The sequence below is a fragment of the Prenolepis imparis genome, unplaced genomic scaffold (assembly GCF_030444845.1).
Source record: "Prenolepis imparis isolate NDT839.2.m4 unplaced genomic scaffold, iyPreImpa1.0 SCAF_15, whole genome shotgun sequence".
NCBI classification, from domain to species: Eukaryota; Metazoa; Arthropoda; class Insecta; order Hymenoptera; family Formicidae; genus Prenolepis; species Prenolepis imparis.
The window spans coordinates 2,883,350-2,896,065 of NW_028141173.1; the positions used below are offsets into that span (position 1 = coordinate 2,883,350).

The following is a 12,716-nucleotide window of genomic DNA, read 5'->3' on the forward strand; positions in this document are numbered from 1 at the left end:
GCTAGCTGAATTGCCGCAGTATTACCAACCTTTTGGCTAAAAATATTCTAGAAAAATATTCAGACGAATTTTCGGACATAAAAAAAAAGACACATTCATGTTGCTGCGTTGTTTACGCGAAATCGAGAGAAAAATATATTCAAACTTTCACTATGTTTCATCTATGTCATTATTGACACAATTGCTGCAATAAATTAAGGCTAAGGTAACTTTATTCATTCATACATGAAAGTTACGAGTACACGGATATAATTTATGTTGCGCATTCACAGTTGACGCAGTTTGTAAACATCGCTCCATCCTTTGATTGACAGCCGATGCCAAAAGGTTTCATCGACGTGTTTGTACATAAACGCGACGAGGAGTCCAGTTTATTATATCGGCATCGAGAAGGCATAAGATCATGAAAGAGATGTTGGCAAATCAAACCGCCATGGGATACAGTAATTCTTTTGTCAACAATAACAGTAAAGATGCAGGCACCAGTAGTATTGCAAATGATAATAATTCAAGGAGATATGCCATGCTCAGTACCGAATGGATCTCCACCATCGGTGAGGAATTGGGGATGCATCCATTGCCGGATCCCCTGTTAAAGAGATTAGCCGAAGATGCTTCGTATCGCTTGAGAGAAGTTCTACATGTAAGCAGATAATACATTTCTACTTGTATTTAATATATTAAATAATCACTATTGTATATTTAATAGTTTATGATGTAATCGTAATGTTATTCATCCTGGAATTTTAGAAATGTGTTACAAGACTGAGACACAGTAAAAGAAAACGCCTAACGTCTATGGATGTGAACGCGGTGATCACCAACTTGTGTGACGCAGATCCTATTCTCGGTGCGCCAGAATCCATGCCAGAATATCACGCAGAAGCCAAGGTGTATGTGTCTAACGAATCTGTCATTAATCTTGCTCATCAGATAAACGATCCATTGAATCTTTCTCAAACTAATGTGCCACTTCTGCAAGGTAAATTCTTTAAAAGTTATATTATTTTTGTAACCTTCTCTTGCTCTCAACTTTTTAATTTATGCATTCCACATTGAAATACATATATATGCATATTTCTCTCCTTTTCTTTTATAGATAATGAAATATGTGACAAGAAGCTATCAGAAGCACGTATCATTTATGCCAAGCGTGCACTGAAAACTTTATTCAATGGCTCACAGAAAACTTTTCAGGTATATCAAAATAAAAATTGTTTTTTTAATTATATTTTTATAATTTAATTTTTATTAATTATAATTTAATTATATTATTATAATTAGATAAATAGCATTTTTAATAGCATTTTTAATATTTCTAGGTTTTGCTTAATGATTGCGCTACCAATGTGCATTTAGGCGACGAGGGAGTCATAGAAAAATTGATATCTATCGCTAGGTCTACGTTGATCTTAAATAACGCACAGTATACGCGCGTTTCTATACGTGCGTGCGAGCTCATAATTGCTATTACTAGCAACAGCGAAGCTGTCTACCCTTATCATCTAATATCGGTAATTAATCGCAGAAAGATATATGTGTATGCATATTTCTTGAACGTTTGCAAATGTCTCTTTGGTTTCAGGTGGATAAAATGACCGACTTATTACTGGAGTTGCTGCTGAGTCAGAGTTTCATACATCCGAATTTAGAAGTGCTCTTTAAAGAGTGCGCGCTCAAACTGATGCTTCGCTGGCCGTCGATCGCCGACAAGTAAGACGAGAACTTGAAAATACTTCTTTACATCTTAAGAAATGAAAGATTGATTTTTCAAATTAATCTGTACGTCGACAGATATATACCAACATTGCAGAGTGTTCTTTTGAAGAACGAAATAGAAACTGTGGATCATTATAAAAAGAGGATAATGGCGGTGGAATTGTTAGTGAGCCTTCAGCCTCTTATATTTTTCCAGCACGAGGCCAAACACACTCTTTCCATACAGAATATTTTGTACTATTATGCTTTGTCTGGCTCGATTATTTGGCAGCAAATAGCTGTTAGTACTGACTTTTACGTTATTCTAATTCCTCTGATATATATATGTTTTATGTTCATTATCCATATTTATAATTCGTATCTATAATTATAGTTGGCTGTTTGCGCCCTTGTAAGATCGCAAGGCCATTCTTTGGAGCTTACCCCGTTGCTCGAGCATTACGGAGATTCGTTATTACCTTATTTACCTGCTAATGCTGACAATGATACAAGAGAGAGAAGACATAAGAAGACTGGCACGCTGCCCATCATTATCAAAGGCAAGATGAAGTACGTTAAAATCAGACCGGTGACAGAAAAAGAACTTAAAAACAGGACACTGTGGGATCGACAAACCGCGTTTCCACATTCCACCCTGAGAGGACCAAGACGAGAGATAAGGTACGCATTACATAAAATTCAACAAAACTATGTAGTATATAATAATATAGTAATAATATAGTATATAATATAGTATATACTATATATACTATATAATATATTGTAGTATAAATATATTATATTAGTATAATACTATAACTATTTTATAATCTGAACATGAAAATTTTTTTACAGATTTGCGTTCGCTGGTGGTCGTCCAGTTCCTCCCAGCAACTTGAGACGTGTCAGTCTGAGAGCTAATTATCAAATTCTGAGGAGTGATCTTCAAGCCACCCACGCTCTGATCGCATCGCGCAAACTGCTCGTAGTTAAGGATAGAAAGAAAGGTCCCTATAATTTTTACAATTTGGCACAGGTTTGTTTATAGATTATAATTTATAAATTTCATTTATTCGAACATCATTATCATACACAGCTGATTATTTCGTATTTTATATTATATTAATCGTGATTCTAGATTATTTTCGTTAATTAAGTCTCGAAAGAAATTATTATTGTCATTGTCTTGTTTCGTGAAATGAAATTTCTGATAGGTTTTCAGTTGCCAGTCTAAATCTGTTTCTCAGCGTCTCGTGTGTTTTTTATCTTACAAATTTCTATTCTTTATGGCGCGAATTCCTGTTCACGTCATTTAAGATAAAAATTTCGAAAGTTTTTATTTTCTAAACTTTTTAATCGTATTTTATTTTAAACAAGATAAAAATTAAAAATTCATATATACTATTCTTTCTATAAATTATTCTATATATAGCACGACCTGTTAAATCATGTACAAATATTTTAAAGACAATCCTGTAGACCCTGTGGTAGTTCCGTATGTACCAAATAATGCGAATTAGTTAAGCACGTGAGACGAGTATGTACTCTAACTGGTAGCTATAAAAAATAATAATGTTTTTTTTTAATTTCTTAATTCTTTCCTTCTCTCGTAATTTCAATTCCGACATTATTTACCCTTGCCGGACGACGCCGACTCAGAACCCCGTTTTTGTAGAATAATGTAGAAGTGCCATATCGTATAACGTGTACATCTTCTTTCTAAATAGAATTTTTTTTTTTTTAATGAACGGAAATATATATAGAGACAAGATATATTACATTATTAATGTTACATACTTTATTATAATCTTCAGAATTCTCATATTCGCTTTGAAACCTACTGTTACTTAAGCTGCACGTGCACTTTACATCTTGTGATTGAATATCGTCGAGTTGACTGTGACTTGTTAAGATATTTCTCGGTACTAAGGATCCAATATTTTTTATATTCATCGTTTTACTCACATCTTCTAACCAACGGATTATATATGAACGTTTATCATATGATACGTTTGGCGGTGTAAATCGAGGTTTTCTTTGTATAATGGAATAATCTATTAATTGCACGTCGTATTTATTTTCCAATAGATCTTTTTTAGTCGATTCATCTTGAATATCAATATTATCGCCTGCTTGATCATCGCGGGCTGTATTTTCTCTTGTACTTTGTTGTCGTCGATACGTCTCTGCGTGGACACATATTCCCATGGATATAACGCGCTTACGTTCCACTTGAGATTTCTCGATCAACTCATTTTGCAAATTAAACGTTTGATCATCAGCCATGGTCCCTTTTATATTTTGTCGCCGATGATTTCCTGCATAGATATAAAAATAAATTAGTTTGATCTTTTCGTTTTTTCAAGAGATGTGATTAAATTAAAACGTTTGTTTTACTAATATTTAAATTACTCGATGTTTGTATTCTTTCTATTTTCTGTTACACGGCGTTTTTCTTTTTTTTTACAATTTGCGGATTTTGTTGTGACTTAAAATTTATACCAGTACAAAGATAAAATTGCGTAAAGAGATACTTGCTATATCTTATCCAGAAAGATTCTATCTTTTTAACACATCTGACTCGAAGTTGCTTCCTAGCAGATTCCAATTGTAAAAACGTATGCTCTGTTAAGAAGATGAAATGTTTCCCGTAATGTGTGTGTACCGAGTAGTCATCATTCATCATTGGACGAGACTCCAACACTCTCTTGCAAGCCACGCGAAAGTCGGAAGTTTCTGTAGAGAAGTAAATCAGTGGTAAATATATGCAAGAGCTTAAAATGTTAAAAATTGTCGACTCTTGAATTGTGAATCTTAAATCTTAAAAAATTGTGAGACTCTTGAATCGTACGTTCGAAGCAATAACGTTTGAAGAACTCCTTGTAAGTGAAGTGAATCGGATATCTGCATCTAGCCAGAGGCAGAACGTCGAGGATACCCGTATTAGCTAGTTGTCTGCGAAGTTCGTTTCGGTCCCACTCGCGATTGTTGAGTCGCCTGTAGATAATTAATTAATCTCTATTTAAAAAAAGAATAAATTGGATAGTACGTTTATCATTGAATGTTGTACCGCGGTTTAATGCAGCGAACATAATGAGCGTCGCAATCATTTAATTCTCGTATCAGCGAATCCATGTTAGATCGCAACTTGGAGAGCATCGTGGGTCTCTTGGCCTTTCCATTTTCCTGATGCAGCTTACTCTTGTTAAGCAAGCAGTACAGAAACGTGTTCTTGCTCACGCTAAACGTTACAGTTATCTCGTCCGGGATCTGTATCACGTTTTTAATCATCAATTAAAACTCACGTAACAGTTTTCAAGATGTTTTAGGTTTTTACTGATGTGTCAGATCAGCTCAAGCGCATCTCGTCCATACCTTGTCGATATTCTTGGAAAGCAGATCGTTGACGGAATATTCTACAGCACCAGCGAAATGCTGTATAACGAAGTTTTCCTTCCTCACCTTCAAGAATCGTCTCGTCTTGGGACAACCGTTGGCGCAAACTTGCCGTATTAATGTGGAAGAATCGCTCGGGATCGTCGACAAACATACCTATACGAAGATTCACAGTTAATTGTTCTACATCGTATTTACATATGTCTTATTAGTTGTTATTAAATGTATATTTATAGTCTAGATTTATTGGAAACACATTACGTCGTTGAGAGTAGCGAACAAACGTTTCTCAATCGTGTTCAAGCGATCCTCGTACAGTCGCACAATATCCGGTGGTTCCGTGTCTTCAATGAGACCCTCCTCCTGCAAATTTTTCCGACGAAATTCCAGACATCTTTCTATAAAATACCACTGCAATCTCTCGTTGACATAATTAACGCAGAGTTGCTCGATGCCGTTCGCGTCGAAGCACTCGAATCCGAAGATGTCCAGTATCCCTGAAGAGCGAGAAGATCATGTTGTTATCCGCGTTCGCAGAGATTTCTTGAAGAGATTCTTGACAAATACCCAATCGTTCGCTGAACAGACGGGCGGACAGGATCCCGTTGACGGAGTTGATCAGCCAGTGAAAGAGAAGATCGTACAAGTGGCGGATGATGCTGTGCAATCTGTATCGGCAGGCGTCCTCCGTGTTGAGATTACGTCGATAAGCGGTGTGACGTCGCCAGGAACTGTGCGGATTTATCAGAGTGGACGTAAGCAACTCGACGATATCCTCCTTCTGCAGACGAGCCAGCTTGCACGTGTTCTCCAAGGCTTCCTTGGATTCTGCAAATCATCGTACAACACTACAACATCAAGTGGTCTCCACAGAGCCGTTTCATTCTCCTTGCAAACAAGTTCAAGTCATCGACGAAAGCGTAAATGAATAAATGTGCGTAATTTTCTACTATGAAAGATTATCGGTTACATTTACGTTGATCGTCGGTATCGATTCTGCAATGATCGTCCTCGTGCGTAAAGCGTATGTTGCTCATATGAATGAGCAAAGAGAGAACTTGGAAGATATCTTTCTTCTGATCCTTCGTGAAGCTTAGCGTATCCATCGCCCTCAGAGTATCTCGAAAGTCGTCGCGAAGCTGTTGTGCCTTCGAGGGATCCAGATCGCTCGTCATAAAGTATCGCGCGTCCCCCGATAATCCTGTATCCGCGAATTCTATATCTGTCAACGCAGTCATCATCTGGAATATACGATGATGGACTCAGTAGAGTATCGACTAAGGCACATGACATATCATCTGCGACTCGGTGAAGAGAATCACCTGGCTGAAAATCTGAAAATTGCAACGACCCATCGTGACTCTGTTTCTCTCCAGAAGATACGAGGATATCATCGCGCCGCAAACCCTGCCCAGTTTGTACTCGAGCCACACCAGTTCCACGTGTCTCGAGCTAATCTCATTTCTCTCGGTGGACGCCAGCGTGAAGGCCGACATCAAACGGCAGGCATCAGCAATTCTCTGGACGATGTCGCAGCAAGCTGTGTCCTGTCCTTGACGTTTGTCGACGGCCGCGTTTCTGGCTGTCAAAAATTCCAGCGCCCTCCACGCGTTGAAGGTCTTTCCCGTTCCGGTTTCACCGTTCAGAACGATCACCTTTACGAGGAACGCAGAGACGAGGATTATTTCATCTGGGAAGGTTTCTCGAGGATCAAACTTTTCGGATTTACCTGGCTAGGCTTCCCGAGACCTTGGACTATTCTATACCGAGCTCTGGCAGCTACAGCGAATATGTGAGGCGCTACTTCCTTACGAACTACATCGTAGATGTTGTCGTACAGATCGTTGGCTCGTGACAAGTCGTAAATATTGTCGGTGGAGATCTCGCCGTCGGGGTTGATCGCCAGGAGGAGGGTACCGATCCACGTGTAAATCTGACCTCGCTCGAAACGCTTCAGGAGATGATCTACAACTAGAATTACGAGTTAGAGAATTCCGATTCAAATTTTGACAGAGGAGCACAGGGGACGTTTTATCAATAGTAAAATATATAAAAATACAAAATGCGTGTATATCAAGTACTGTTCTCCTGCGGAACCGCGCTCGAGTCGTCCATCACATCCCAGATGTAGGAGCAAACACGGGTCTGTAATCGCACAGCGTCGTAAACGTCCGGCAAAATTCTGTTCAATTGACACGTACCACTGCGAATGTACACATTTCGTTTATATCTATCTATATATAGAATTATTCGAGACTTTTGTTGTGACACGTGTCAGTTTGACAATACAAACCTCAAGCTTCTGTATCAAATTTACAAAATATATACAAATGCGTGCGCATTTAATCGCGCGTCAAAGGTATCATACATATGTTGTAAAACAATAACAGACCTCGAGGGAAATTTAAATTCGCAAAATTGGGTGAGAAAAAGGAAAAACACTCTAACAAGTCGAATAAAATTGCCTTTATTGCGACATTTCTGGGACTAGGTAGGCGAAACGTATTTATGAAACGTGTATGATTGAGAACTGGGGACGAATCGTCTTGACAAGTACGAATTCTTATCATGATTACAAGATTGGATACCTTTCATTAATTACTTATCGATTCACCTAATTAATCCGCTATCATCACTACGTCGCTAGAGTTAACTTAGAGATATCTGTTTTGCGCGTATATTATTATTATTATTATTATTGGACATTAAAGTATAGTGTTTTCTTCTTCTTCGGAGACAATCGTCATTATTTTTGAAAACTGTGTGTAGACTTATCAGTTAAGTAATTACGATCGAACAATCATCGGACGTTTTGTCGGAGAATAAATAGGTGATTGCTATCTTATATATATTCTTTATTTGCCATAACATTTATTATGATGCGACAACACAATAGATTTGCGATTTTCGAAATTTTCGCTGTAGACTCGACCAATTCTCGTTTTTCAGAGATGTAATAGCGGATGATTAATATCAATCTCAATTGCTCATCGTTAATATCAATGAAACTGTGTCACTTAACTTATTCCGTATCAGATTTATTGGTTCGTTATCAATAATAAGCGGATTTTGAACAACTACTCGACACTACACTTTCACAAATATTCTCGCGAAAGTAGCCCTGCGGAAAAACTAAGATTTCCCTAGTCCACATATTTCTATTATATATATTTCTTAAAAAATTAATGAGATTCATATACATCTTTCTCTTTTTTTCTCTCTTCCTCACTCTAGCTCTCTCATTCTCTCTATTTCTACTTTCGTATAAATTAAAATATAGACAAATGAATATACAATTATTATATGATATTTAGTTTTTCCTGATCCCCTCTATCGTTCTCCTGATTTACGCTTCATTGTTGAAGAATATTTGCACGAGAATAATGGAATATCTTTCCATCTGAAGTATTTTATATCTCTCTTTGTAAATCCGTTTCAATTAGAATTCGTTTAATTTAGAATAATCTTGTTAAATTGCGCAAAATAATACACGCGCAACATAGATACAAATATATATATATTTTTTTGCCAGATATATGCTGGAATATATTTTACGCGTAGTTTGAAATAAATTTACAAATATATATTTGAAATGTTTTGTTATTCGCGAATACTTTGGTCCAGCATTGTCGATGTAATTATGACTCTTGTAAAAGACTAGGAGAGACTAAATATCATACATCGAATATACAGACTTTCTAGCACCAAGCGCATACCAAACACGCCAAATAAATTAAAGCGACAAATGTGGAATTTACATAGTACCCTGGCTTTGCTAATTACGATCGTACGTAATCCGTTGTCTTCTTATCACGAGAGATGTGACTTTCGCTTCTCCTCAAAATTATTAAAATACGTATGTATAATCGTGATATTTGAATAGCGCTGATAAATGAATCTCAATATACTTTTGCATGTGACATATAAACAATAATTATAATTGCATTTAATTTTCTCATTTGGATCACAGTGAGTGACGTAATTGTAGAAAGAAAATTCACCTGATAAATGCACAGTAATATATATATATATAAGTATAATATGTGTTTAACAAATCTCTCTTCTACAAGAAATTAAATTTTAAAATATATATACATAAAAATTATTAAATTGCAAATTTTCTGAAACATTCGCATGTACGTCTGCGTCGAAAGGAAATATTCGGCCAAAGATTCTAAATTTATTTAATCGAAAAATTGAATTAATTTTCTCGATTATAATTGCACGATTATGCTTGAAGTAAATTTTGTATTTTTATATTTACAGTAAATTATATTATAAAATTCTTTGTCCAATAAATATATGTATATATATGTATATCTGCCTTTATAAGATTTTATTCGAACGAAAAAGGCATATAGAGCTTTTAATATTTTCGGCTGCCGAGATCGAATTGTGCGGAGAAAAAAATTCCATATACACATATTACTCATTATTATTTTTCCCACGTTTCTGCAGCCCAGATCTCGACCGATCGTCAAGTAGATGCAGCGATTTTTTTTGCGACGCAGATCATTATTCATTAATCTCTAATTTTGCACTCGAGTTTAAATGAGGAAATCAATTTCATCGTTAATATTATAACGAACAAGTATGTGCACTCGCGCGCGCACGAGAATTACATATATACGCGGCTCGAAATATCCACCCAGGAATAGACTTTTCTCGCGCTCTCTCGACACTCTCTAAACAAGTACGTCACATAAGTACAGCGGCAAATTATATCAGACGAGCGCGAAACGACGCCGTTACATGTTAGACGAGAAACATGAACTTCGTGATAAAATTAATTACGAACAAGGAGAGATCGTTTTGGTTTTGGACGTCCGAATCGCGATCGAAATGCTTGACACGAATAATAAACTGAATCACTACAGATGGATCGTACAATATATTCAATGAATAATTTATATAATTAATATAATTGAAAATATTGGCTTATTGTCAATTTACATAAAATTTATCGAGATATGTAATGTAAATCGAATGATGCGTTCGCGATTAATCTGTCTTTCTGCTCTTCGACAGGGATTCGGACGTCTGGAACGAAAGAAACGTTGCTACACATAGAGAAGATGACGTGATCGCCGCGTAATCCTCTTCCTAATATCGTTAAAGCCGAAGCTTCCTAGGCGTCGGAATAAGGGATTTGATCGTGTTTCCTTCTACCTTGCTGGCGTCCCGTTGTTCCGCGTTGTTCGAATCGCACGGCGACCTCGCGCGGATGATTTCCTTCGGCTTGATAAGCGAGCCGGACACGAGTGCCTCCGACGAGTGTCTCCTCGCGTGCGCGTTGACCCGACCCCGTGGTGTCTGGGTCTGTTCCTGACGGACTCTTAACGTATGAGGTAAACGTTCGGTTGGCTTGCGATGACTCCCGGCGGAACTAAGCTCGGAGAGCATCGAGAATCGCTGACGGTCCGACGAATCACTCCAACTGCAATCGAGAAGTTGTCATTATTAGAAGTGTTCGATGTGGAAATAAGTGGTACATGAACAATTTAATTCTCGAATAAGACAAAAAATTTCAAGTCGATCGAGAGTAGAAAGGACTCACCGCACACGGCTATTCAAAGCAGCATGAAACATTATTTATATTTACGAATTATATATTAACGAATTGTAAATCTAATATACATATTATCGCAAAGGATAATTTTTTTGGGGAGGAAAGGGGGGTATATCTGTTAGGCTAGCATTAAGGCCAAAATACATTGTTGATGTTACATGCCAAGAACATCGGTTTTGTAAATACGGAGTAGCAAGCAATATTGATCTATAAACTACATATTAATGTATTCGCGCGCGCGCGCGCGCGAATGGATTAAAAATATTCTCGAGATTTACATCGATTATTAAGAAACATTAGGCTCTAGTCGATCACGCAAAATGCAGTCGCTCGATTATTTTCTTTTCGAAATGAAAAATGAATTCATCATGGACATGACATGAAGCTGAACATAAGGAATAATAATACAAGTACGAAAACTGTAATTGTTTCGTGGCTATTCAACCAATCAATTTATATATTATATATTAATTATCAGTTATGTGTAAAATAATGTATGTACGGAACAAAATTGATTTTACTTTGTATCAAAGTATAAAATATAGTTTAATTTTACTTTGACAAGATTTGCCTTGGTCGAATAGCTGGGAAAATCATGGAACAAAAGTCAAATTACTTAATCGCATGCAAAATCGAACGCAACTGTCAATAACCAATTGTCAAACAAGTGATACGAAAATAGAAGAGGTGCATGAATATGAGGGCGTTAAATGCAGAAAGGAGTACATATCCCAATATTAAGTCACACAGACTGACGCACTCTACCTTCCCGATCCTGAAGCTGCTTCGCGTGGAATTAGGGTCCGAGTAAAGGGCGGGACCAGAGTAGGAAAAAGAATATATTATTTATGATGCACAGAACACACATAGAGAAAGATATATATTTTAAATGCGATTGTCAATAGCAAAAGCGCGTAATAATTCGCGTAAATGCAACTTTTATTCGACAACCAATGACAGGGTACTCGATTAATTACGAAAACAATATTGTATGTCAAGTAAACGTGTGTCTAAGAATTTAGTTCGTGATGAATATCATATTGTCGATCGGACAGAATAAACAAGATAAACTCTCACCTAACGAGAGGCCCCATAACACCATCCTGTGGGAGTGATTGTAGGAGCGAGGGTCCCGCAGATACTGGACGTGTCTAGAGTCGCAAATGAAAAATGTGTTTTCGTTTGTAATCGAGTGCGATAAAGTAACGTTAACAATAATGATGATAATAATAAACGAAATATGAAATCGCAAAACAAATACGACTATATAATAATAATAATACGTAAGATAAAATCGAACTTAAACGATGTGTAAGATGAGGGGGTTGAATATGATCATCCAATTACATGTAGAAAAAAATACCTTCTCCGTTTGCGTAGCTGCGTTACACGTGTCAAGGGAGGAGATTTCGTTATTTCGCGTCGGTAGGATGCAACTTTGAGCGTCGCCATTCTTAGGTCCTTGTAGCTTCGACATCTGGAGCTGCGAAGATCAATATATTCATTACGCTCGAGCCATTCGCTTTTTTGCTTTCGAATAAAAAACTCACTCGGAGAATGATTACCGATTTAGGATTTAGATCTCCCGGTCTCGAGGCGAGCTTTTTTCACAGAGCAATACGTGTTAATCGCGATGAACGATTTACCTCGTTATTTACCTCAAGTAGCTCGATGGTGCGATCCCGCGATTGTATGGTGCGATCCCGGTCCTCCACTTGGCCCTGAAGAAACACCACCTGTCTCCTCAGGTCCGTCAGTTCGTCCGCGATGCTGCTACCACCGCTTCCCGGTGATGTGCTCACGTCGGTGATACCACCTTCGTTCAGGTTACAGAAGAGGCCATTCTGCAAGGGTATAATTCGGCAATCGTCAATTTTTATCTTCGATCGAGCCAAGATTGAAAAATATCCTCAATCTATTTCTCTAAATAAATTTCTTCATATAATAAACATACCAACCTTCGGATTATCGAATGGGTTGAGAGTTTCTGCCTAAAAATCAATATCGAATATTAATAGCTCGTTCGTTTATTTTTAACTGAGAATTCTCGTAA

General features: G+C 37.2%; 3 protein-coding genes across 12 annotated transcripts in view; 1 reads left to right on the top strand and 2 right to left on the bottom strand.

Moving 5' to 3' along the window:
- The first annotated feature begins 46 nt into the window (after positions 1-46).
- On the top strand, positions 47-2,754 carry LOC145945864 (uncharacterized). 2 transcript variants are annotated; one of them, XM_083055083.1, is made up of 9 exons: positions 47-205; positions 273-643; positions 751-982; positions 1,100-1,197; positions 1,323-1,514; positions 1,586-1,713; positions 1,795-1,999; positions 2,093-2,379; positions 2,554-2,754. In XM_083055083.1, exons 2-9 carry the CDS (start codon positions 404-406, stop codon positions 2,744-2,746), a joined length of 1,575 nt encoding a protein of 524 aa, XP_082911209.1. In that variant the 5' UTR covers positions 47-205; positions 273-403; the 3' UTR covers positions 2,747-2,754. The 2 variants fall into 2 exon arrangements, with proteins under 2 accessions (XP_082911209.1, XP_082911210.1); XM_083055084.1 differs by having other exon boundaries at positions 56-205; positions 315-643.
- A 371-nt stretch (positions 2,755-3,125) lies between these two features.
- On the bottom strand, positions 3,126-7,290 carry LOC145945861 (uncharacterized). The gene is made up of 13 exons (XM_083055078.1): positions 7,176-7,290; positions 6,824-7,065; positions 6,417-6,749; positions 6,071-6,335; positions 5,662-5,922; positions 5,356-5,591; positions 5,074-5,250; positions 4,769-4,968; positions 4,550-4,695; positions 4,237-4,434; positions 3,496-4,016; positions 3,334-3,417; positions 3,126-3,255 (listed from the first exon to the last, which is right to left on the bottom strand). The coding sequence occupies exons 1-13, from the start codon at positions 7,207-7,209 to the stop codon at positions 3,160-3,162; spliced, it is 2,793 nt and encodes a 930-aa protein (XP_082911204.1). The 5' UTR covers positions 7,210-7,290; the 3' UTR covers positions 3,126-3,159.
- Positions 7,291-7,545: 255 nt separating this feature from the next.
- The window catches only part of LOC145945858 (uncharacterized), a 30,724-nt gene continuing 25,553 nt past the window's right edge, over positions 7,546-12,716 (bottom strand). For 4 of the 9 annotated variants that reach the window (XM_083055070.1, XM_083055066.1, XM_083055067.1 and 1 more), the window contains 5 exons: positions 12,622-12,654; positions 12,310-12,507; positions 12,027-12,146; positions 11,741-11,814; positions 7,546-10,531 (listed from right to left, as the gene is read on the bottom strand). In XM_083055070.1, coding sequence (XP_082911196.1) covers positions 10,207-10,531; positions 11,741-11,814; positions 12,027-12,146; positions 12,310-12,507; positions 12,622-12,654 — 750 coding nt within the window. In that variant the 3' untranslated portion in view covers positions 7,546-10,206. Of the gene's footprint in view, positions 10,532-10,678; positions 11,445-11,740; positions 11,815-12,026; positions 12,147-12,309; positions 12,508-12,621; positions 12,655-12,716 lie in introns of those variants that run through there. The other 5 variants (XM_083055073.1, XM_083055069.1, XM_083055072.1 and 2 more) reach the window with 5 other exon arrangements.

Excerpts from the sequence above, each read along its gene's own strand:
- LOC145945864 (XM_083055083.1), top strand. The coding sequence starts at position 404 with ATGAAAGAGATGTTGGCAAATCAAACCGCCATGGGATACAGTAATTCT. Across the intron at positions 1,198-1,322 it reads GCTCACAGAAAACTTTTCAG|GTTTTGCTTAATGATTGCGC; the intron begins GTATATCAAAAT and ends TAATATTTCTAG. Across the intron at positions 2,000-2,092 it reads TTATTTGGCAGCAAATAGCT|TTGGCTGTTTGCGCCCTTGT; the intron begins GTTAGTACTGAC and ends CTATAATTATAG.
- LOC145945861 (XM_083055078.1), bottom strand. The coding sequence starts at position 7,209 with ATGGACGACTCGAGCGCGGTTCCGCAGGAGAACA. Across the intron at positions 6,336-6,416 it reads ATTTTCAGATTTTCAGCCAG|ATGATGACTGCGTTGACAGA; the intron begins GTGATTCTCTTC and ends CGTATATTCCAG. Across the intron at positions 3,418-3,495 it reads ATTCTGAAGATTATAATAAA|AAAGAAGATGTACACGTTAT; the intron begins GTATGTAACATT and ends AATTCTATTTAG.